We start from the raw sequence: 26,268 nt of genomic DNA, 5'->3' as shown, positions 1-26,268 counted from the left end.
CAAAACACAACACAGATACCTAAAAATAACACACACCCGCTCACGCTCACGCTCACTCATACACACCCACGCATCATAGTGACCAATCTGATGTTTTATTTGTCCAATACAACTCCAATGTATTAGGATAGGAGTAAGAGAGAAAAATATTTTAAAAATGGGAGGCAGAGTGAGAGAGGGGGGAGAGAGAGAGAGAAAGAGCACAAGAGAGAGATAGAAGGGGGAGAGAGAGAGACAGAGAGAGAGAGCGAGAGAGAGAGAGAGAGAGGGGCAGAGAGACAGAACAATATAGGACACATAGATACAACCTAGCTAGGTATCTGTATTGGCATTGATTAAAGGCCCACTCAAAATATTATTTTTATATATGTTGGCAGACACAAGTACCTGTCCTCTCCGGTCATCATTGGCCAATTGATTTGAAGAGATAGCCCTGTGTTAAGATAAGCCCAGAGAATGAGTGGTGTGAGTGAACTGTCCTCACCACAAAAAACCTCTCTGTAACGTGACATTAATTACCGTTGGTCACACACCCACACATAAACACTCAAATCAATGAGGCTAATCAAAAAAAGGTAAATATGCTCAGCAAAAAACAGATGAGTTCAATAAAGTTTAGGATGCTCAAATTTGACGAGGCAGGGCAACCAAACCATGGTTGCATCACAGACATTGGGCAACATGCATTACTTCCAGTCCTGCAGGCAAAGGTCAGTGCTCTTACGCATGGCCTCTGCTCCAGGTCCTCTGTTACAGAGTTCCCTGGCCCGGCTCTTCCTGCTCCCTCATTTGAAGTGTTCTTCCTGGAGCCAGGGGGATCCGCCGGGGGTCTATCCAGAGGAAGAAGGGCTGCAGTGTGCCACTGACCCCCCCAGTGACAAGGTCTCTGCCCCAGCCCAGACGGGGACAGGCTTTCCTGGAGTCTGGACTCATTTGAGACTGGATGGAGACACACACACACACACACACATTCACACAAGTGTGCGCATGCACACACACACACACACACACACACACACACACACACACACACACACACACACACACACACACACACACATAAAATACTTTATTTGAATCCACAAATCACATTATAGTTGACAATGATTCAAACATTTCAAAGGACATGGATATCTGGATACTTATGGATACAGAAAGCAGTTTCTTCTCCACACAGCGAGGCTGCCTATGACACACACACGCACGCACACACACGCACGCACGCACGCACGCACACACGCACACACACACACACACACACACACAATAAAATACACCTCCCACATAACAGTTCCCTCCAGCTCCGTCTGTCCCCCCCCACACACACCAACATCTCTATCTGGTCTTTCACCCAACACCTAATTCATACACACACACTGCAGTAGACATACATAGAGATCTGGCCTCCGTCTCAGATTCAGCCTCTGTGAGATCTGGCCTCCGTCTCAGATCCAGCCTCTGTGAGATCTGGCCTCCGTCTCAGATCCAGCCTCTGTGAGATCTGGCCTCCGTCTCAGATCCAGCCTCTGTGAGATCTGGCCTCCGTCTCAGATCCAGCCTCTGTGAGATCTGGCCTCCGTCTCACATCCAGCCTCTGTGAGGTCTGGTTTCCGTCACATTCTGTCAGTGATATTACGGCCAAGGCATGTACAAGTACACAACTCAGACAGCTACACCTATTGTACACACTCATGCACAAGAGACATTCAAGTATATTCAAACCAATATGTTAATTTCCATACAGAGTAATCAATGAAATGTCAGTCAGAACCGATCGTGTAATGCACAGTGTCAAACCTACACATCAGCTAAAATTGCCACAAAACACCTTGTCCCGCTTCCCTATAGATTCCCTCATAGATCCCCTCCTACTGTATATACCCCAGGCAAGTTCATGACTCATCAGGGATACACGTCACAGGGTGTTTCCCCACGTAGCTAGGCTCTTTGGGTTAATAGCTGCAGGCTTAGTTATTAGCTGCTTTATCAGCCCGCCAGTTACACATTGATGATGCCCTGTTCCTTTCCATTGCAGCAATACTGGGCTATTTGCCTTGACTCTCCAGGGGCCAAGAACAGGAGAATCAGTACTGTAATGGGCTGCCCTAGGCTGGCCGGGCTGGACTGGACTGGAGTGGGCTGGCTGCGCTGGGCACACCCTGTTGTCTACACAAACAGATAGGAGAAGGGAGACAGAGAGAAAAAGGTAGAGAGGGAGAAAGTTGGACATTTTAGAGAAAATGTATTCCTGCTGTAGCAGTGTACATCAAACAGGTATGGCTGTCTAGATGTGGAAACATTCTGCACTCTAAAAAATACTAAGTTAAAAACAAACCAATGTGGGTTATTTGGTAACTCAGCGCTGGGTAAATATTGAACAGAACGCACGCTGGGTTATTTGACCCAGCCAGTTGGGTTGTGTAAATAACCTAACAAATTGGGTTGTTGGGATTACCCAAACATAGGTTCAATGTTGTTTTTGCATATTTTACATTCGGTTTTGTTCACTAGCTTCAAAAAGCTGAAAATGCAATATCTTTTGTTATTGAAAATATATTTCATAGCGGTTTAGATGGTACAATGATTTTCTACATTATACATTGCTTGTTTTGTCACATAAACTGAAATTAGGTGAACTATTCGAATTTTAGCAACCAGGAAGTAGCGTAGTGATTTCTGCATATTGCACCTTTAAGATTATTTATTATATATTATAATAAGGTATACCCCCTTATTACATAATAAGGTATACCTCCTTATCGTATCCCAACAATGGGATTTACATAGGCTTTTGGGGAATTTCAACAGTTCTATAAACCTTATTGAAGCTACAAAAATGTAAATGTTCAACCTTAACATATGAAAACTATACAACGGAACAGATGAACAGGAATGACATTTACTCTAATCGGTGGCTAGAAATAACTACCTAAAAGCCACGTGCCTACTAAACTATGCCTCCAGTCTTCTGATCAGACCTGCTGGGTCATAACTCAATAACCCATCACCAATAACCCAGCACCCAGCACCAATAACCCAGCACCCAGCATCAATAACCCAGCACCAATAACCCAGCACCCAGCACCAATAACCCAGCACCCAGCATCAATAACCCAGCATCAATAACCCAGCACCCAGAATCAATAACCCATCACCAATAACCCAGCACCCAGCACCAATAACCCAGCATCCAGCATCAATAACCCAGCACCCAGCACCAATAACCCAGCACCCAGCATCAATAACCCAGCATCAATAACCCAGCACCCAGAATCAATAACCCATCACCAATAACCCAGCACCCAGCACCAATAACCCAGCACCCAGCATCAATAACCCAGCACCCAGAATCAATAACCCATCACCAATAACCCAGCACCCAGCACCAATAACCCAGCACCCAGCACCAATAACCCAGCACCCAGCATCAATAACCCAGCACCCAGCATCAATAACCCAGCACCCAGCACCAATAACCCAGCACCCAGCATCAATAACCCATCACCAATAACCCAGCACCCAGCACCAATAACCCAGCACCCAGCATCAATAACACAGCACCCAGCACCAATAACCCAGCACCCAGCATCAATAACCCAGCATCAATAACCCAGCACCCAGAATCAATAACCCATCACCAATAACCCAGCACCCAGCACCAATAACCCAGCATCAATAACCCAGCACCAATAACCCAGCACCCAGCACCAATAACCCAGCACCCAGCATCAATAACCCAGCATCAATAACCAAGCACCCAGCATCAATAACCCATCACCAATAACCCAGCACCCAGCACCAATAACCCAGCACCCAGCATCAATAACCCATCACCAATAACCCAGCACCCAGCATCAATAACCCAGCACCCAGCATCAATAACCCAGCATCAATAACCCAGCACCCAGCATCAATAACCCAGCACCCAGCACCAATAACCTAGCACCCAGCATCAATAACCCATCACCAATAACCCAGCACCCAGCACCAATAACCCATCACCAATAACCCAGCACCCAGCATCAATAACCCAGCACCCACCATCAATAACCCAGCACCCAGCACCAATAACCCAGCACCCAGCACCAATAACCCATCACCAATAACCCAGCACCCAGCATCAATAACCCAGCACCCACCATCAATAACCCAGCACCCAGCACCAATAACCCAGCACCCAGCATCAATAACCCATCACCAATAACCCAGCACCCAGCACCAATAACCCAGCACCCAGCATCAATAACCCATCACCAATAACCCAGCACCCAGCACCAATAACCCAGCACCCAGCATCAATAACCCATCACCAATAACCCAGCACCCAGCATCAATAACCCAGCACCCAGCATCAATAACCCAGCACCCAGCATCAATAACCCATCACCCAGCATCAATAACCCATCACCAATAACCCAGCACCCAGCATCAATAACCCAGCACCCACCATCAATAACCCAGCACCAATAACCCAGCACCCAGCATCAATAACCCATCACCAATAACCCAGCACCAATAACCCAGCACCCAGCATCAATAACCCATCACCAATAACCCAGCACCAATAACCCAGCACCAATAACCCAGCACCAATAACCCAGCACCAATAACCCAGCACCCAGCATCAATAACCCATCACCAATAACCCAGCACCAATAACCCAGCACCCAGCATCAATAACCCAGCAGTTTTTAAAGAAAACAACCCAACTAAGTGACCCAAGGCCTGCAAGCCAGCAGTTGGGTCAACCAAACAAACCCAGCATTGTTTTGAGTGTGCTCAGGCAGCAGGCCAGGCAGGCAGGACGAAGTCAGCCCTCACCAGAACCAGGCTTACGGGTGAACAGGGCCCCTGGGGAGAGGGCCCCTGGGGAGAGGCGTAGGAAGCCCTGTGAGATACAGAGGGTGGTGTCTTGTTATTTTCGCTGATCCACAAAGTCTGGTCACCCCTCACTGTAGCCTCAACGACGGCCAAGAGCATCCTGTTTGGCCACCGACCTGATGGCACAATAGACAGGACCAGAGTAACACACACGCAAGCACATGCACACACACACGCACACATACACACACACATACACACACATATAGTACCTTCATACCCCTTGACTTATTCCACATTTAGTTGTGTTACAGCCTGAATTCAAAATGGATAGAAGAACAAAAATGTGTTCACCCACTTATTCACAATACCCCATAATGACAAAGTGAAAACATGTTTTTATAAATGTTTATAAATGTATTGAAAATGAAATACAGAAATATCTCACCATTGGCATCGATTACAACTGTGAGTCTTTCTGGGTAAGCCTCTAATCGCTTTGCACACCTGGACTGTACAATATTTGCACATTATTCTTTTGTGTTTTGTTTTTTACCCATCTACCAATAGGTGCCCTTCTCTGCGAGGCATTAAAAACCTCCCTGGTCTTTGTGGTTGAATCTGTTTGAAATTCACTGCTCAACTGAGGGACCTTACAGATAATTGTATGTGTTGGGTACAAAGATGAGGTAGTCATTCAAAAAGCATGTTAAACACTATTACCACACACAGAGGGAGTCCATGCAACTTATTACAACGTCATGCTAATCACATTAGCGCACGTTAGCTCAACCGTCCGGGGGGACATCGATCCTGTAGAGGTTAAGCACATGTTTACTCCTGAACTTATGTAGGCTTGCCAAAGCAAAGGGGTTGAATACTTATTGACTCAAAACATTTCAGCTTTTCACAATTCCACTTTGACATTATGGGGTATTGTGTGTAGGCAAGTAACACAAAATCTAAATTTAATCCAATTCAGGCTGTAACACAACAAAATGTGGAAAAAGTCAAGGGGTGAATACTTTCTGAAGTCATATATACACACACTGAAGTCATGCGACTCCCACTACACATTGCCACCTTATCACAGTTTATGTTATAGTGACATCGAAAGACTGAAACTGGAGTATTCGAGCATATGCATATCACACACATACACACACATACACACACCAACGCATAGGCTATGTTCTAACTGTATGCACACACACACACGCACACACACAAGCACACACACACACACACACGCACACACACACACACACTCCAACAGGCCTTTTAGGTATCAATCCCTATTATTACCGTATTTTTATTTATCATTGGTCATTATTAATTAATTTACATTTAGTTAACACACAGCCATAATATATGTTTTTTTGTTGTGAATATCAATTTATATTCGTTTAAGAAATACTTTGAAGTAATTAATGTTTATGTATAACCAAATATGAAACGAAATTTGCCAGAAATTAGCCTGACTTAACCGACAAAAAGTTGCTCCTGAGCTACACACACGCACACACACAAGTGCATGCATTGACTTGGCAGCACGCATAGTGCGTTGAACCACATAATTCAAAGTATGACTGTCAAGGGGAAGAGCGGGACAATGAAGTGGCCTCGTGTGTTTACATTCACAAGTGTTGATGACAGGTATAAATCTGTCTACGAGAGAACAACAACGCTCGACACATCCGACGCGGAGGACTAAAGACTTGTCTGGCGTCGACCATCGGGCCGGACCGTGACTGTATAGGTTACCAACCGACCCAGCACTCAGTCTCCATCATTTCTAACAATGGTAGAAACATTCGTTAGGTCAAAAAAAAATACATTATATTTAACGTTATGTTTATGCTATTTTATTGATGGATTATTATTTGCGTTATTATCATGACTAATTGTTTGGTTTTATTTGTGTTGTTTATTGTATTGCTATTATTAATAATAGTGTTATTATCTGGTAAGCCCTAGTGTTGTTGTTGTTATAATTATTATTATTGACTGGCTAACACCACAATTTACAATAATAAAGGTCTTCATCGTAATCATTCAGCAAGTGAAACATATTATTGAATGTCCAGGCTCATTCAATCAAATTAAAGAACATGTTTTATTTCTATGTCATGTTTTTGTTTTTACTTTCTTGGGCGGTAAATGTCATAAACCATTTTGAAATGTGAAAGTCATACAAATACAATCACGCGCAACGAGTTGATTTGTAATAGGCACGAACAAAACGTTCACAAAATAAAACTTTTTTTTCATAAAATGTTTACATCATTCGATACGTTTTTTAAGATACACTGTGTTATTTGTTCCATAATTTGACAAATTGTGGCAATCAATGAAAACCTGAAGGTGATAGTCTGAGCAAAAATGATCATACCTGAACTGCCACATTGACTTTGCTAAAGGGGAAATAAATAGGTGGAAAATCTAAAAATATATTATTTCTCAGTTGCTTCACAAAAAATTATAGGCCTACGTATGTTACATTGTAGGCCTACTTGTATTTTATTGTTTTGGATTACATATTTAATCTCATCTGAGAAATATGCCGTTGATCTTCTGGTATTTACAAAGACAATCTCTTTAATCGTATGATCTTCTTCAGGAAACAATTCAAACACTAGCTGGGGTAGAGTAGGCTTCAGTAGTCACCGTGAAGGGTGGGTCGAGAGAGAGAGAGAAAGGTAGCGAGAGAGAGAGAGAGAGAGCGAGAGAGAGATGATAACATGAGAGCAGGAATCTTGTCCATTACTGTGCCTCGGCTTCCCACTCCTCTCCTCTCCGGAGAGATGATGATTATTTTATTGTAGCCTACACTAGGCTATAGTCTATTCGGCGAAGAAGGAAAAAAACGATTTGAAATGGTAGCCTATGTTTGACTACATGACAAGAGTCCGTTTACAGAAGAAGTTGGAGAGAATTTCTGTTGGATTACCAGCAATCATTCACACGTTAGCGAGGAGCCTGTGGACACAGCTGCTATCATAACCAACTATCAACGCTGATGGTCACCCCAGAGGAGCAGATATGTACCAGGGCATAACCATGACAACCAACCACGGACCCTCGTCGTACGAGCCCAGTTTCCTCCACAATGCCTCCCCCACAACCTCACCGGTGTACGTGCCCACGACCCGGGTCACCCCCATGATCCCCACGCTGCCTTACCTCCAGACACACGGGTCCTCGCAGCAGAGCAACCCCGTGTCAGGCCACCCGGCCTGGGCGCAGCCGGGTTCCGAGTCGGTGCCCTCCTACAACACTGGCAATGCGCACCACCCTCCGGTTTCCCCGCGGTTCGCCTTCTCCACCAGCCCAACTCTCTCATCCGGGGTCGCCGTAGCTCGGGAGACGAACACGTTTACTAGTCCGCTCAACATCTCCACCAACGGGAGGGATCATTACGGGACGCGAAGCCTCGGCGGGTCCTACCACAGTCCGTACCCGGCCTATATGAGCCCAAACATGGGCGGGACGTGGGCCACGTCTCCATTCGACAGCTCCGTCCTGCATAGCCTGCAGTCCGGGGGCCAGACACGGCACCCCAACCTAGGTAAGACTGGTGAAAACATGGTCAGAAATATCCACCATTAACATTTTCGTGTCAGGTTTTCCATTATCTACAAATGTTTTGCTAAAAAAATAGCTTTCAAATTCAGATGAAGATATTGCCAAGAGTAGGCCTATATTTCAGTTGTTTCATTACTAGAATTAAAGCTATTGGTAAACGTCATACTTGATTCAGTAGGTTATTAGGCCTAACCAAAGGTCAACACTCAACAACCGTTTGTTAAACTGCGCGTAACAATATAGGCTATATATCTCCACATTTGTATCCAACTTTGAACATGTATATCTTTCCAAGTCTTCCGGACATAATGTTACTCATTTAACATGGTTTCCATCAAATGAAAGCCATCCAAATAATACAACTCTATATCACCGAAACACTTGTATAGGTCTCATTACAGCCGAGTCATGATAACTGTAATCAGTGGTTTGAAATAAACAGAGTCAATGCATTGCTTGAACACGTTGGGAGGGTTATATCGTATGAGTAGCCTATTCTACGATATTTCTATCATTTGTTATCATTTGTCGTTTGTGATATTAAAGAATACTAATAGGCCTACGGGGTAGATAGAGATAGGCCTAAGGCTCGAAAATATTGCACATTGGGGCATGCATTGAAAAAAAATCTAACTGCATAGCCAGCCCAAGACATTGCATTTTATGGATTTTTTGTTGTTGAAGAAAATATGTTTTATTCCTGTTAATTGTAGGTTTTAGGTCTCAGACTGAGCAAAGCATTTTAAGTAATGGGCATTTTTGCCTTGTCAAACCAAGGAAATGAAAGAAAAAAAACGATCATAACACAGTTTAACTGTATAATAAACCATTGAAGAAGCTGGAAATAGACTAGCCTACCTAGGGCAGGTGTAAGAAATAGTTTAGGATATAGGCTATAGTATGAGTCTTTACCATTAATAAATGATCAAGTGTTTTATATATATTTCCACACTGTGAGATTTAAATAATACTGTGAAAAGTATGATAATTCCTTGTTATTGTAAGAGCTGTTTGAAAAGAGCCTGACATTTCAGCCTGTTTTGGTGGAAGTTTGGCCTTCCATGGTGATATCACCATGTGGTAAATTAGTTAATAGACCAATAAGAAAGAGATTTCCAAACCTCTCTGCCAATAACAGCACATTTTCTGTTTTCCCCTCCCCACTCAAACCACTCCCAGACGGTCCTCGCAAAATTCTTGCTTGAGAAATTGTTCTTTGCTTCTTCTTTTTTTTACCATTTTAATTGAAAACAATCACAGTAAGGTACTTCATTGTTACCCAGAAATGATTTGATATTGAGAATAAAACGGCTGCATTGGACCTTTCAAAAAAAATACACATTTGTAGAACTACAAATATTCAAGTAATTAAAATCTTATTTTGACAATACCCGCGTTTCTCAGAACAATAATTGTTATTTATTTACTCCCTTCTGTCCGATAGCTTATTTATCATTCACAGACGCGTTCGTCTGTATTTACTCCCTTCTGTCAAATGTAACATTTTAAAAGAAGCAAAGGGAAATGTTATTACATTATAAATCAAAGCAGACTAATCCCACCCAGTTATTATCAACATAAATTACAGATTGCAAATTTAGAAGTCATTCACTTCGGATAATAAGTAAATACATTCCAAAACTATAATCCCTATTTAGCCTACCACTTTGTTTACATTAAATGTATATGAATTTGACATCATTTTTGTGAATGTAGCCTAAGATACGTTTTTTTTATTTCAGTCATCTGCCACAAACGACTCAAAATGAAAACCTAATGCACTTCAAATTCTACCTAAACTGATATCGCAATTCAACCGATAAGAATTTCAATAGCAGACCACAAGATGAATGGATGTCTCCTACATTGTGCATGGTACATCAATCAGAAATATCAAATAGTTTGAGTTTGGTCTCATGTTCATGATCTTAAAACGCCTGCTACGCACGATGACACAACTGCATTTAGGCCTACAAAGCTTACCGTCTCATGTTATTGGGAATACAATAATGGTATAATTATATATCACTCTTGTGGTGCAGATGATTCTATTTAAGAATGGATATAACCCTGTCATCACAAATTAAAACTGAAGGAAGAGGCGAAGCTCACGGGGAAAACCATGGGACAGAACGCCTCCTGTTCATCACAGAGAGAATCAAAAAGGTTCAAATAACAAATATGAAACACGATTCAACTTATAGATAAAATATCAGAAGAAAATAATTCCACCATTACCATTTTTAATTTAGAGTGCAGGTTGAGGCCAGTTTATTTACAACCATTGACTGCCCAAAACTAACATTTAGTTATAAGATATTCATAAGCCTACTTTAATCGGGATAATGTGATCCTAGAGAAAATGAAGGTTGTTTCTCCCTCCTGACTAGTTCAGTATGATTGGTGCAGGTGGTTCGGGGACTTTAGTTCACACTGAATGATAAGACTGAATTCCACACATTGCAACTGGAATGGAAAATCGCTCTGGTTACAATGTGTGTCAGAAACTAGGCAATATTTACATGTCAAATAAAGTCCAAGTAAAAACCATTGCTTACTGGTCTGGTGGTGGGAGTACACAGCATAGACCTACATTCATTACTGATCTAAACTCTTCCAAAAGGGTTCTTTGTCCGTCCCCATAGAAGAAGCCTTTTTGCTTCCATATTGAATCATTTCAGGATCCATGTAGAACCCTCTCTGGAAAGGGTTCTACATGGAACCCAAAAGTGTTTTTTAAGGGGTTCTCCTATGGGAACAGTCAAATAACCCTTTTAGACTCCAAATATCAACTGTTTTTTCTAAGAGTGTACCGAATGTTAGATGTATAGAATATTACTATACACTGAACAAAAATATAAACGCAACATGTAAAGTGTTGGTCCCATGTTTCACGAGCTGAAATAAAAAATCCCAGAAATGTTCCATACCCACCAAAATATTATTTCTCTAAAACTGAGTGCACAAATTGGTTTACATCCCTGTTCGTTAGCATTTATCTTTTACCAAGATAATCCATCCACCTGACAGGTGTGGCATATCAAGAAAATGATTAAACAACATGATCATTACACTGGTGCACCTTGTGCTGGGGACAATAAAAGGCCACTTAAAAATGTGCCGTTTTGTCACACAACACAATGCCACAGATGTCTCAAGTTTTGAGGGAGTGTGCAATTGGCATGCTGACTGCAGTAATGTCCACCAGAGCTGTTGCCAGATAATTGAATGTTCATTTCTCTACCATAAGCCGCCTCCAACATTGTTTTAGAGCATTTGGCAGTACGTCCAACTGGCCTCACAACCACAGACCACGTGTAATCACGCTAGTCCGGGACCTCCACATCCGGCTTCTTCACCTTCGGGATCGTCTGAGGCGGGGCTATGCCCTCCAAGGCCCACCCATGGCTGCCCCCCTGCACAGTCATGTGAAATCCATAGATTAGGGCCTAATGAATTTATTTCAATTGACTGATTACCTTATATGAACTATAACTTAGTAAAATTGTTTACATTTTTGCATTTTGCGTATATATATTTTTTCAGTATATTTGGAAAACGTTTTCCATCTCAAAAGGGCATTAGCCGGTAGTCTACGGCTAATGCTGATGCCGTCTACAGTTGGTGCATATGAATTGGCTGATTCTGGATCTGCTTCTGAATAGGAACCTCTGGGACATGGATCTGCCTCAGTATGTAGTTTTGGTGAACTCCGGACACAGTGATCAACAGTTAATCACAATAGGATGGTAGTTTGACAACAAGCACTGGTTTGGATTGTATCATCATCTTTGTCTGATTATATGTTACTTAGTCTGTGATGGGTTTCTTGCTCTGGACCTTATGTGATCTAGTAAGACCATCACTTTTTCTATGGAGCGGTCCACATGTGCACTGATCTATGGCTGAGATAATGTCTTTGGTCCAATCCACATTTTTACAATCACTCCCATTGGCAAATCTTTCCTACACAGCCAACCACGGATAGAAGTAGAAACCAAACCTGGATTTAGATTTCAACACAGGAACAATAACATTGCAAGGTACCATGATCATATCAAAACAAACTGCTATCATATGAGATCTCCAGTGTAGATACTTCAGTTTTTCAGATAACACATCGATTTAATGCAACCCTCTCACCTCTCTGGGTGCTGTTGTACTTCAATCCAAACCCATTACTTTAGACTGAGTTTATCAGGGCTCTACTGTGGAAGAGAGAGTGAAAGTCGCTATTGTTCCAGAGGTGGACTGAGTGAGAGGGAGGAAGAGAGGAAAACTCCCCAAGACTCAATTTTCCTGTGATAAAGCACATGAAAAAAATCCCAATATCAGATTAGATCAGCTATATTAAATCCTTACACATTACATTCTGGAATATAAAATACATGAAAAACATCCCAATATCAGATTAGATCAACTATATTAAATCCTTACACATTACATTCTGGAATATAATATACATGAAAAACATCCCAATATCAGATTAGATCAAGTATATTAAATCCTTACACATTACATTCTGGAATATATTATACATCTAGGTGTAAGGATTTAATATAGTTGATCTAATCTGATATTTGGATGTTTTTCATGTACTTTATCACAGTAAAGATGCTTATTAGTGTAACTTGCAGTATTTGAGCGAAAGGCCTATTATTGCGGCCTGTGCTTGATTTTATTCTGTGTTTTGAATGTAAACACATCAGCAATTTAGAATGATAAAATCACATTCATTCTAAACATAATGGTAAGCCCTTCAGTTATGTTCTTGAGGGATGTACAGGAGACACATTTCTTGTCTATAGTGGGGAAAAAACTATCTGGTGCCAATATGGCCCATCAGGGGAAGCAGAGTAGCACATGGGGTCATACTAAGTGTTGCAAATTGAGAGCCGCACACAACGCTCATTGACATCGATGCATGATTTACCCAAAAGCTTGAGTTCCATCTGTTGTTCTGAAGTTAAGATTCGGCCCCAGGGAGACTGTTTTCACTACCATTGAATTCCATTCCAATTCCATTCCAATTGAAAGGTGTTTTTCTCATGATAAGCTCTTCAGAAAATTGAATGAACCAACAGCAATAGGTAAATGCTACATTCTGTTATTTTGAAGACTTCATGGGACAGGGTTATATTGTGTTCAGATGGAACATTGAAATAGACACTTTAAAAAATATTTTACTCTTGACCTTATAGCACGGACTGCTGGTGCTGATATTTCTCAACAATAGACCCACAGAGATAACGATACTTAGTGACCTTCTGTGAGATTTATACACATGGATGTGCATATAGGATCTTCATTTGATCACTCTTTTTTGAAAATCTTCCAGATCCTCAGAAGCTTCGTGATTTACATAAATGAACTGAAAACCCACACTAACACAAGGCTATATTATATTAACAGTATTGCACTTTTCAGTGGTGTAAAGTACTTAAGTAAAAATACTTTAAAGTACTATTTAAGTAGTTTTCTGTCTGTACTATACTTTACTATTCATATTTTTGACAACTTTTCCTTTTACTTCACTACATTCCTAACGAAAATAATATACTTTTTACTCCATACATTTTCCCTGATACCCAAAAGTACTTGTTACATTTTGAATGCTTAGCAGGACAGGAAAATGGTCCAATCTACGGATTTATCAAGAGAACATCCCTGGTCATCCCTACTGCCTCTAATCTGGAAGACTCACTAAACACAAATGCTTTGTTTGTAAATTATGTTTGAGTGTTGTAGTGTGCCCCTGGCTATCCATAAATTTAAAAAAAAAACAAGAAAATTGTGCCATCTGGTTTGCTTAATATAAGCAATTTGAAATTATTTATACATGTACTTTTACTTTTTATACTTAGGTATATTTAAAACCAAATACTTTTAGACTTTTACTCAAGTAGTATTTCACTGGGTGACTTTCACTTTTACTTGAGTCATTTTCTATACTTTTACTCAAGTATGACAATTGGGTACTTTTTCCACCACTGACACTTTTCATGTAACTTACTTTTGGGCAGCTAACAGCCTAACCACCAACCAAGCAGGATTATGGACTAAACTTTCAAATCCTGTTGATGCAGGATTATTTTGCTGTGACAGTATAGGTCAAATTTAGATCCTACATCTGTTCCTTAGCAGTTCTTTTGTCTATTGTCTTGTGTTTCTGCCATGTGTCGGCTAGCTTCTACCCGGCCCAAGGTTGCCCTTCCCTGCACTGCTGTAGCTCTGCTTTGTTGTCAACCTTGAAAGAAGTCTGCCTCTACCTCCAGATATCAGCCTACACACATTCCCTAGAAACAACCCACTAAATCAGATAATGCATCTATAGTTTTAAACACTGTTTCATTTCAATTGACCCATACATTCATGTTTTCCAAATGCCAAATGTTGTGTGATTATATGAAGTATATACACAATATAGTTAGATACTGCATCTGACAGCGTGGTTAAGTGCTGACTGGAGATACCCTGTTAGATTTATCAAACGTCATAGTATCTCTATAGAGATTGACCATTTGTATAAGCTGAAGCTCTATTCCATCTCTATTTCCAGCCTAGCCCTTTATCAAGGGAGGAGCTGTCAGATAAGGAACAATTCCAGACCTCTATGGTGTAGTGTGTTAGTATCATAGAGAATGATAGAGGCCTCTAGTGGCCAAAAGGCTGTTTTAGCATGTTGAGCACCATTAAGGGCTTCCACCAAGCTTCCGCCATTTTAAAGTAGTCAAAGTAGTCAACTGGATGAGGATTCTATGGGTTGTAGCCTCAATGGCGCTGCTCATGCTGTCACAGACGCTATAAGAGCACAGATATAAAGATTAGTCTTCTATCTAGCTCTATGGTTAGTATGGACAGGAAGGAGAGAGCACCGTCTTCTGGTCAGGAGTTGTCACTGCTTCTGCACACACTAGCATCCTCTGAGTTGATTTTCAAGACTGGATAAACCGTTTGATGTTATTCTGTGATTTTAGGTTGTTATGTAATGTTTAGGTAAGCAGTGTTTGCATTTATTTTCCAATACCTCTCTCTCTCTTAACTCTCTCGCCCCCCCTCTCTCGTCTCCTTCCCTCCAACAGAGCTGTATGATGACTTCGCTGAGGGGCGTGAGTGTGTGAACTGTGGGGCGATGTCCACCCCACTGTGGAGACGGGATGGTACGGGCCACTACCTGTGTAACGCCTGTGGACTTTACCACAAGGTGAACGGTATAAACAGACCCCTCATCAAACCCCAAAGACGGCTGGTAGGTGACAAGACAAGATTTCATCTTCAACATATAGTACACACAAGACAGTAGCATTGTCTCTCTTTCTGTATTCCTCTCTCTTCCCTTCTCTCCCATTCTTTCTACTCCATTTTCTCTCTCCCACACACTCTTCTTTCTCATTCTGTACGTGTGTAAATACAGACTTTTTGTAAATTGGTGCTATTCTCTGTTTATTATCTATGCATACTTACTTTAACTCTACCTACAGTTGAAGTCGGAAGTTTACATACACCTTAGCCAAATACATTTAAACTCAGTTTTTCACAATTCCTGACATTTAACCCTAGTAACAATTCCCTGTCTTAGGTCAGTTAGGATCACCACTTTATATTAAGAATGTGAAATGTCAGAATAATAGTAGAGAGAATTATTTATTTCAGCTGTTATTTCTTTCATCACATTCCCAGTGGGTCAGAAGTTTACATACACTCAATTAGTATTTGGTAGCATTGCCTTTAAATTGTTTAACTTGGGTCAAATGTTTCAGGTAGCCTTCCGCAAGCTTCCCACAATAAGTTGGGTGAATTTTGGCCCATTCCTCCTGACAGAGCTGGTGTAACCGAATCAGGTTTTTAGGCCTCCTTGCTTGCACACGCTTTTCAGTTCTGCCCACAAATGTTCTATAGGATTGAGGTCAGGGCTTTGTGATGGCCACTCCAATACCTTGACTTTGTTGTCCTTAAGCCATTTTGCCACAACTTTGGAAGTATGCTTGGGGTTATTGTCCATTTGGAAGACCCATTTGCGACCAAGCTTTAACGTCCTGACTGATGTCTTGAGATGTTGCTTCAATATATCCACATAATTTTCCATTCTCATGATGCCATCTATTTTGTGAAGTGCACCAGTCCCTCCTGCAGCAAAGCACCCCACAACATGATGCTGCCACCCCCCAACCGTCATGGTTGGGATGGTATTCTTCGGCTTGCAAGCCTCCCCCTTTTTCCTCCAAACATAGCGATGGTCATTATGGCCAAACAGTTCTATTTTTGTTTCAGCAGACCAGAGGACATTTCTCCAAAAAGTATGATCTTTGTCCCCATGTGCAGTTGCAAACCATAGTCTGGCTTTTTTATGGAGGTTTTGGAGCAGTGGCTTCTTCCTTGCTGAGCGGCCTTTCAGATTATGTTGATATTGGACTCGTTTTACTGTGGATATACATACTTTTGTACCAGTTTCCTCCAGCATCTTCACAAGGTCCTTTGCTGTTGATTGATTTGCACATTTCGCACCAAAATACGTTCATCTCTAGGAGACAGAACGCATCTCCTTCCTGAGCGGTATGACGGCTGCATGGTCCCATGGTGTTTATACTTGCGTACTATTGTTTGCACAGATGAACGTGGTACCTTCAGGCGTTTGGAAATTGCTCCCAAGGATGAACCAGACTTGTGGAGGTCTACATTTTCTTTCTGAGGTCTTGACTGATTTCTTTTGATTTTCCCATGATGTCAAGCAAAGAGGCACTGAGTTTGAAGGTAGGCCTTGAAATATATCCACAGGTACACCTCCAATTGACTCAAATGGTGTCAATTAGCCTATCAGAAGCTTCTAAAGCGATGAAATCATCTTCTGGAATTTTCCAAGCTGTTTAAAGGCACAGTCAACTTAGTGTATGTAAACTTCTGACCCACTAGAATTGTGATACAGTGAATTATAATTTAAATAATCTGTCTGTAAACAATTGTTGGAAAAATAACTTGTGTCATGCACAAAGTAGATGTCCTAACCGACTTGCCAAAACTATAGTTTGTTAACAAGACATTTGTGGAGTGGTTGAAAAACAAGTTTTAATGACTCCAACCTAACCTACAAACTTCCGACTTTAACTGTACATGTACATATTACCTCAATTACCTTGACTCTGTACTGGTACCCCCTGTATAAATCCTCGCTATTGTTATTTTACTGCTGCTCTTTAACTATTTGTTACTTTTATTTCTTATTTTTTACTTATCTATTTTTTACTTAACACATATTTTTCTTAAAACTGCATTGTTGGTTAAGGGCTTGTAAGGAAGCATTTCACTGTAAGGTCTACGCCTGTTGTATTCTGCGCATGTGACAAAAAACATTTGATTTGATTTTATGTGGTGGATTTCATTTGATTCACCCTCTCTGTCTCTCTCTCTCTGTCTCTATCTATCTCTCTCTCTTTCTGTTTCTCTCTCTCTTTCTCTCTGTTTCTCTCTTTCTCTCTCTATATCTCTTTCTCTTTATCTCTGTTTCTCTCTCTCTCTCTTGCTCTCTGTCTCTATCTCTATATCTCGCTCTCTTGCTGTTTCTCTCACTCTTTCTTTCTCTCTCCCTCTCTTTCTCTCTCTCTCTCACTCTCTCTGTGTGTGTTTCAGTCTGCGTCTCGAAGAGTGGGTCTGTTGTGCACTAACTGCCACACCACCACCACCACACTGTGGAGACGCAACGCAGAGGGAGAGCCTGTCTGCAACGCCTGTGGTCTCTACATGAAACTACACGGGGTTCCTCGTCCCCTAGCCATGAAGAAGGAGGGGATTCAGACACGCAAACGCAAACCCAAGAACCTCAACAAGTCCAAACCTGGTCCGTTTGTGTGTGTGTGTGTGAATGTGTGTGTGTGTGTGTGTGTGTGTGTGTGTGTGTGTGTGTGTGTGTGTGTGTGTGTGTGTGTGTGTGTGTGTGTGTGTGTGTGTGTGTTTGTGTGAGTGTGTGTCTGTGTGTGTAAAGTAACCCTGGTCTCTGTGTTGTAGGGACTCCAGGCATGGATGGCCACACCCCCAGCAGCACTCCCAGTGCCCCTTGTAACTCAGAGGAGCCTCGCCAGATAAAGACAGAACCAGAGGCACTCAGCCTGTACTCACACCACCACAACACCCACCACAACACACACACACAGGTTAGTCAATGAACTCTCTCTCTCTCACACACACACACACACAAACACACACACACACACACACAAAGCTCTTAGCCACCTGTCTTCCTGTCCCTCCAGGTTTCGGGCCTCCCAGCATATATAAATGCCCAGGGTGGGGCCCTGCCCCTTAAGCTGTCCCCTGGGGGGCATGGTGGGTCCTCGGGCTCCAAGAACGAGCCCTGGAACAGCCTGATCCTGGCCTAAGACAGAGAGGATCACCGCTGACTTCTCCCACCGACCTACACACAGCTACTGTACCTTCCTTTCTGAGCTCCGGCACTAAGTCAGGTCTGGAGCACAGACACACAGAACCAGCCGGCATAGAAAGATGGGAATTAGACACATAAGGAGAACTGTTCAGGTGCAGAAACACATATCTATAGAACCAATGACAAAAAGAAGAGAGAAAAAAGCGAAGCACACATAGCAGGTCTTGATCGCACTCCCTCAATTACCCTGTGCTCACAGGAACCTCCAATGTGCGAGGGATAATATAGGACAAGACAAAAACAATCCTCTGTTTATTCAAAGTGATTTGATTTCCTTTTACCCACTCGCCGGACGTCACTGTTGAATGAACTCCATGGACTTCATCACTCTGTATAGTGTGATTGCCTACTGCAAAAACAATGCTGTCGATTATTTTCACCTTTTCCTAATGTATTATTACTAGCTACTATGACATTTGCATCCTAGTCATCTTTACTGTGACCTTTTGCTTTGATCTTGTGTATGACAAAACTATTATTTGATTTAAAAAATATACTATCATCTCTTACTGATAAACTACCTAGCCTGGCTACTATGCTGTGCGTGATGAATGGGACATGGATTTAGTGGCACATACCGCCCTCTGTAGATTATAATGAAATTGTCCACCCATGAAAGGGGCAGAGTATGTTCCTACAAGCAAGAACTCTAAAAGATTATCCTTCCCAAAATAATTGTAGTAATCTCTGATATTTCCATGTCTGTTTATTTCAGTGTAATTGGGTAGGTTCTACACCCTGGTATTTATTCTACTGAAAACAAAAACAATATTTCATTCAAGAAACAAACATTTGGAAGCAAATACTGTTAACAAAACATATACTTTAACTATAAAATGTTGTGCCTTAATTTGCTTGTAAATTGCAGGAGGGAAACACGCATTTAGTATGGTAAATAGAGGAGCATTGTCACATGTAATTGACCATGAAAATATGAACATACATTTCTATGTAAAGACTTCACTCCAGTATAATTGTATAATACACCATTGTGATATACTGTAAGTTACCCTTGAGAACCCCTACTACACAGTGAGAGATGGCACCTGTATCTCCATGAGCTCGATGTGCACTAACTAACACTGTACTTGATGCCCTTCCTTAGTGTGCACCTGTAGCTGTACTGAGGAATGTAATAAAGACAAGCATTTTGACACATCATTGTTATTATACATATTACATTCAAAAGGAAAATCACTCTTCCTCAACAAAATGATGAGAGGACAAATAGGCAGACAGATAGAATATGTTGTGCATTGTGTTTCAACAAGTCAAGGGCCAATATCCCTGCTGAAGCAAAGAGCAATTCAAGGGACATCGGCGAAAACTTCTCAAGCCTGATCTGGAAACTTTATCTGACCAATCTGTATGTAGTCTTTAGTAAGAGCAGTGGCATCCTTGATGAAAAGCTGGACAACCCCCCTGTTGAAGTTTTCGATTAATCTCTCCCTGAGAAGATCAGCGTATTTGTCCTGTACCATGTCTCCCCAGCACTGCTCAAATGACAGTCTCAGTTTAGTACAATCTGTGTCACATATTTCTGGGTTGAAACTGTAATCAAGGGCAAATGCCTTCCCTTTCTCTAGGTACTCCTCTAAACACTCTTTTTCGTCTAGAACAGAGGGATGCACAGCCTCAAGCATAGTGGTAATTTCCTGTGTCAAGACTTCACTCTCGTCTTGCAAACCTGATGCTGAAATTACACAGACCTTTTTGAAATAGGTTTTTCTGCCCCTTTGTGAAGTAGTGTTATCTAGATGGAATTTAAAATTCCTGTTTTCCTGGCTCAGCCATCTTTTGATAGTCAAGAACATAATTTCACATAATGGGACTAGATTATTTCCAGGACTTTTTTTAATCCTATTCAGGTAGTTTTCATAATCATGACTTCCAAATAATAGCTCAAACTGGGCATAACTGACATCTTTGAATACATTCTCTTTGGTTCCCTTGAAGCCCCAACACTTTCTGTAGCAAATAGAAGTCCTAACCCCATGGTGGGTGTACCATTCAAAAGCCTTCCGCATTAGATTTAGCATACATGGTTCAATGGTTCTTGCCAAACAGGGGCTGTTCAAGGTGAATAGATACACATTCCAGTCTTCAGAAACATCCTCAGATTCAAGGAGTTCTTGAGTTTGTTTGATGATAATATCTTCGCTGTGTTGTCCATTGTTATAATTGGGGTAGTAGGGTCCATACATGATGACGTTCTCTGGTTTCTCTAGAACCGCCCATGAATGCTGCTTATCCTCTGGTCCACATTCCTCTGTGATGTCATTATAAAATCCCACAAACTTCTTGTTGATTGAATCATCGAGGAAAACGTCATTGATATCATCTCCAGACTTGATATGCTCTAAAACCCTGTTGACAGAGTTCTGTGGGTCGGCCCAGGGATGTAGCCTGTCTAAAGATGATCTGCCATTGGATATCAAGTCCTCGGTCTCTCCATTTAAATAAACGTCAGCCCCTCCCAGCTCCTCTCCAGCACCATCCAACTGAGACCATTTACGCTTCATTCTTTAAAAGGGGAAATAAAAAATTAGTCCAAAAAGCATTAAAGCAAGTCTTCTCCTGCTTGAGATGTGTATAACATTGATGCGAGGAGCATGTAAGGTGATTACTGTATCATTATGTTTACATACAAAAGCTACATACAAAAACAAGCTACATACAAAAAAAGCTACCCACAAAAAAAGCTACATAAAGTACTGGAAAACATGGCAACTCCCAACTTTGAAGCGTTTGTATAAAGATTAGTACAATTCTTTAGTATAAACCCCATAAACCACAGTGAATAGGGTTGTGTGAGGCTGCTGTATATGGCCATAAGTATATCAAATGTACAGTCAAGTCAAAAGCATATCAAAGTAAATACCTATTCATCTGAACGGAATGTCAGAGGATACATCAGTTACATGTACAGTTGAAGTCGGAAGTTTACATACACCTTAGCCCGGGGGTCGGCAACCCGCGGCTCTAGAGCCGCATGCGGCTCTTTAGCACCGCCCTAGTGGCTCCCTGGAGCTTTTTCAAAAATATGAAAATGGAAAAAGATGGTGTGAATATATTTTTTGTTTTAATATAATTTATTATCCAATGCTGTAAAAATGTGTATAATAAATCTTTAATTTCAACATTTCTGTCAACGAAGATTTACCTCATAGCCTGCGACACACGTTTCTTTCAGCTCGGCGTAGTGCCAGACAGGTGGCTATTGCAAACAAACCGGCGGCTGTGTCATGGGCCATGGATCCCAAAGGGAAAAAGAGAAAGATAGCTGAGGAGAACAGAGGATTCCACAGTTCTTGGACCGAATCATTTGCTTTCATTGCCAATGCGGAAGGATTGCCTGCATGTTTGCTTTGTAATGAGAAGTTGTCAAATAACAAAAAGAGTAACGTGGAAAGACATTTCCATTCTTCCTGACAGTTATAGGAACATGAAGAAATATGCATTTGGAGTATTATCCATCTTTGGATCAACATACCTGTGCGAGCAGATATTCTCAAACATGAACTACATAAAATCCAAATACCGCACCCGCCTCACAGATGAGAGCTTGCAGTCCTGCGTGATTAAAGTTACATCTTACATGCCCGATGTTGAGAAGCTGTCCAGTGATGTCCGAAAACAGAAGTCACATTAAACGGGTGAGAACACAATCCTGTCATAGGCACATATTTAGTAACAAAGTGGCTGTTTTTATAAAGTGATTTCTGATTTTTTGTGAGTATATATTTGGAATGACACATAGGGATATTATTGTGTTTTGTTGCTCAGGTCCGAGGATGGCTGCATTGTGTTGTGCGTGTCAAAAGAGAAGAGGATAATGCACAGAAATCGAACTTAAACTGTATTATTTTAATTTTATATACTTTACCTTTTCAAAAGGCTGCTGTTGTATTGCACTCAGTCTGTTGCCCAGATAAGGGGGAAAAGAGAAGAGGATTGTATCGTATTATTGAGGATTGAAAAGGACTGCATTTTATTTCCATGGGGAGGTCTGAAATTACAGGAGGCCTATTATGCACGTTGCATATTTTGTTGTTGTTTTTTCGAATCCTAAAATGACATCAAATCTGATTTTTGTATTGTATTTATATAATTTCATCAATGCAACGAAACATAATACATTAATATTATAATGGAAGTTAAACTTAAAGCACCATCGTACAGCAGAGTAGTCACGTGGTGCGTTATTCTCTCCAGGATGCGCTGCAGGTAAAATAAACGTTTAACCATGAATGCTCATGATGTATTTGTAGCCTACCTATCATTTTGATAGTAGGCTAATATAGCTAATATAGACACTTACAGCATGTGTTGCCTTCATTATAAGGCTTATATAAGACTTGTAATTTTTTGCGGCTCCAGACAGATTTATTTTTTGTTTTTTGGTCCAATATGGCTCTTTCAACATTTTGGGTTGCCGACCCCTGCCTTAGCCTTATACATTTAAACTCAGTTTTTCACAAATCCTGACATTTAATCCCATTAAGAATTCCCTGTCTTGGGTCAGTTAGAATCACCACTTTATTTTAAGAATGTGAAATGTCAGAATAATAGTAGACTTATTTCAGCTGTTATTTCTTTCATCACATTCCCAGTGGGTCAGAAGTTTACATACACTCAATTAGTATTTGGTAGCATTGCCTTTAAATTGTTTAACTTGGGTCAAATGTTTCAGGTAGCCTTCCACAAGCTTCCCACAATAAGTTGGGTGAATTTTGGCCCATTCCTCGTGACAGAGCTGGTGTAACTGAGTCAGGTTTGTAGGCCTCCTTGCTCGCACACGCTTTCTCAGTTCTGCCCACAAATTTTCTATAGATTGGGGTCAGGGCTTTGTGATGGCCACTCCAATACCTTGACTTTGTTGTCCTTAAGCCATTTTGCCACAACTTTGGAAGTATGCTTGGGGTCAATGTCCATTTGGAAGACCCATTTGCGACCAAGCTTTAACTTCCTGACTGATGTCTTGAGATGTTGCTTCAATATATCCACATAGTTTTCCATCCTCATGATGCCATCTATTTTGTGAAGTGCACCAGTCCCTCCTGCAGCAAAGCACCCCCACAACATGATGCTGCCACCCCCGTGCTTCATAGTTGGAATGGTGTTCTTCTGCTTGCAAGCCTCCCCCTTTTTCCTCCAAAGATAACGATGGTCATTATGGCCAAACAGTTCTATTTTTGTTTCAGCAGACAAGAGGACATCTCTCCAAAAAGTATGATCTTTGTCCCCATGTGCAGTTGCAAACCATAGTCTGGCTTTTTTATGGAGGTTTTGGAGCAGTGGCTTCTTCCTTGCTGAGCGGCCTTTCAGATTATGTCGATATAGGACTCGTTTTACTGTGGATATAGATACTTTTGTACCTGTTTCCTCCAGCATCTTCACAAGGTCCTTTGCTGTTGATTGATTTTCACATTTTGCACCAAAATACGTTCATCTCTAGGAGACAGAACGCATCTCCTTCCTGAGCGGTATGACGGCTGCATGGTCCCATGATGTTTATACTTGCGTACTATTGTTTGTACAGATGAATGTGGTACCTTCAGGTGTTTGGAAATTGCTCCCAAGGATGAACCAGACTTGTGGAGGTCTACAATTTTTTCCAGAGATCTTGTCTGATTTCTTTTGATTTTCCCATGATGTCAAGCAAAGAGGCACTGAGTTTGAAGGTAGGCCTTGCAATATATCTACAGGTACACCTCCAATTGACTCAAATGATGTCAATTAGCCTATCAGAAGCTTCTAAAGCCATGCCATCATTTTCTGGAATTTTCCAAGCTGTTTAAAGGCACAGTCAACTTAGTGCATATAAACTTCTGACCCACTGGAATTGTGATACAGTGAATTATAAGTGAAATAATCTGTCTGTAAACAATTGTTGGAAAAATGACTTGTGTCATGCATAAAGTAGATGTCCTAACTGACTTGCCAAAACTATAGTTTGTGCACAAGAAATTTGTGGAGTGGTTGAAAAATGAGTTTTAAACTAGTGTCACGGCCGTCGTAGTGAGTAGACCAAAATGCAGTGGGTACGTGAATGCTCATATTTACTTTTATTAGAACATTAAACAAAACAAGAAAACGAAGAAAGAAAAAACGACAGCTAAACAGTATTGCAGGCTAACCATAGCAGTGCAAAAACAACTTCCCACAAAAGACAGGTGGAAAAAGGGCTACCTAAGTATGGCTCCCAATCAGCAACAATGATGTACAGCTGTTCCTGATTGAGAGCCATATCAGGCCAACACAAAGAAATACACAACATAGAAAGAACATAGAAATACAAAACATAGAACAATACCCAAAAACCCCTGACAACACAAAACAAACCCACCCCTGCCATGCCCTGACCAAACTACAATAACAAATAACACCTTATACTGGTCAGGACGTGACAACTAGTTTTATTGACTCCAACCTAAGTGTATGTAAACTTCCGACTTCAACTGTATCTCATGATAAGAACGTGATTACTTAAAATAATGATATTATTATAAACGATTGTTACAAGAATAGTAAGTATTTCTTTACTTACTGGGGAAAATCCGTTGTATTATTGACTTCTTGACTTCTTGCCTCAGGCAACTCAGAAAACACTGAAACCAATTTCAGTTTACTTCTGCTTCAGTTAGCTGATCAAATGTATTTGACTATAGTGCAGTATTTCAAGTATCTGTTGTCCAACACATGAGTCTGAGTAGCCATGGATCGCTAAGAAGATCCTCCTTTGCTTGTCAAGGCTCCTTTATGAAAATTAACCATATAATGTATTGCATGAGTCCGTATTTATGCTCCTCCTTGTGTTGGCCTTAAATGCAAAGCAGTGATGAATTCCTTTCACCAGCCAATCATTGTGTGTAGCCAATGCATAAACAGTAGTTCAGCAACAGAAAAATGATCTCACGGATGGCCCATACTAGGCCCATATCCAGTCTGGCAACTTCATCCAAGGTTGTAAATAACTTCTTGACATGTACATGTAGCTTTTTGACACACAGTATGGGTTCATGCCTATAGGCCTCTTCTATTTTCTGGGATGCATCATATTCTTTCACACTTGACTATTACGCAAATGATATCCTATTGTTATAGCCCTGGTTATGTTCATGTCAATACCTGTATGGGAGTGTGGGAATTGAATTAACAAATCTTTAGGAGGAGGAGTAATTATTGCTCATAATATCTCTATTACCCTTTTCTATACTGCCGTTTGGGCTTGACACAAAATGTCTTTGTTGAATCCGTGCTCCAGGTGTGGTGCTTGCCTCAGGTTTCATTCTAATTTAAACATGAAGTAGTTCCTCTGGGGCGCAGATCCCTGCAGATGGTAGGCCTACAATAGCTGTTTATAACTGGATTTGTTTCATGTTTATTTCTGTTCCTATTCTCTAAATGGAAAGTACAGACAGAGG

At 41.1% G+C, this 26,268-nt stretch overlaps 2 protein-coding genes and 1 long non-coding RNA gene across 7 annotated transcripts; 1 reads left to right on the top strand and 2 right to left on the bottom strand.

Annotated features, from left to right (window-relative positions):
- Nucleotides 1–212: 212 nt before the first annotated feature.
- Nucleotides 213–5,037, bottom strand: LOC115191193 (uncharacterized). The gene is made up of 3 exons (XR_003877575.1): nucleotides 4,822–5,037; nucleotides 1,392–2,166; nucleotides 213–939 (listed from the first exon to the last, which is right to left on the bottom strand). It is a non-coding gene; the product is annotated as an uncharacterized LOC115191193 (long non-coding RNA).
- A 2,826-nt stretch (nucleotides 5,038–7,863) lies between these two features.
- gata4 (GATA binding protein 4) lies at nucleotides 7,864–19,997 on the top strand. Its single transcript, XM_029749097.1, has 5 exons — nucleotides 7,864–8,389; nucleotides 15,489–15,655; nucleotides 18,031–18,238; nucleotides 18,406–18,551; nucleotides 18,651–19,997. Exons 1-5 carry the CDS (start codon nucleotides 7,864–7,866, stop codon nucleotides 18,774–18,776), a joined length of 1,173 nt encoding a protein of 390 aa, XP_029604957.1. The 3' UTR covers nucleotides 18,777–19,997.
- LOC115190725 (uncharacterized) lies at nucleotides 19,535–25,693 on the bottom strand. 5 transcript variants are annotated; one of them, XM_029748824.1, is made up of 3 exons: nucleotides 22,005–22,163; nucleotides 21,723–21,871; nucleotides 19,535–21,364 (listed from the first exon to the last, which is right to left on the bottom strand). In XM_029748824.1, the coding sequence occupies exons 2-3, from the start codon at nucleotides 21,728–21,730 to the stop codon at nucleotides 20,173–20,175; spliced, it is 1,200 nt and encodes a 399-aa protein (XP_029604684.1). In that variant the 5' UTR covers nucleotides 21,731–21,871; nucleotides 22,005–22,163; the 3' UTR covers nucleotides 19,535–20,172. The 5 variants fall into 5 exon arrangements, 4 of the variants coding, with proteins under 4 accessions (XP_029604684.1, XP_029604860.1, XP_029604753.1 ...); XR_003877496.1 differs by lacking the exons at nucleotides 19,535–21,364; nucleotides 21,723–21,871; nucleotides 22,005–22,163 and adding exons at nucleotides 22,264–22,457; nucleotides 22,728–22,761; nucleotides 25,392–25,693; XM_029749000.1 differs by lacking the exons at nucleotides 21,723–21,871; nucleotides 22,005–22,163 and adding an exon at nucleotides 25,392–25,693.
- Between the last annotated feature and the right edge of the window lie 575 nt (nucleotides 25,694–26,268).

This window comes from Salmo trutta, chromosome 1, assembly GCF_901001165.1.
Source record: "Salmo trutta chromosome 1, fSalTru1.1, whole genome shotgun sequence".
Lineage (NCBI taxonomy): Eukaryota > Metazoa > Chordata > Actinopteri > Salmoniformes > Salmonidae > Salmo > Salmo trutta.
The sequence above is the reverse complement of the archived record's forward strand: the minus strand, read 5'-3'. Positions and strand labels throughout refer to the sequence as shown.

Bases quoted from the DNA above. Each gene is read 5' to 3' on its own strand.
- gata4 (XM_029749097.1), top strand. From the start codon at position 7,864: ATGTACCAGGGCATAACCATGACAACCAACCACGGACCCTCGTCGTAC. The intron at 8,390-15,488 runs GTAAGACTGGTG...TCCCTCCAACAG, and splicing joins GACACGGCACCCCAACCTAG to AGCTGTATGATGACTTCGCT. The intron at 18,239-18,405 runs GTCCGTTTGTGT...TCTGTGTTGTAG, and splicing joins CCTCAACAAGTCCAAACCTG to GGACTCCAGGCATGGATGGC.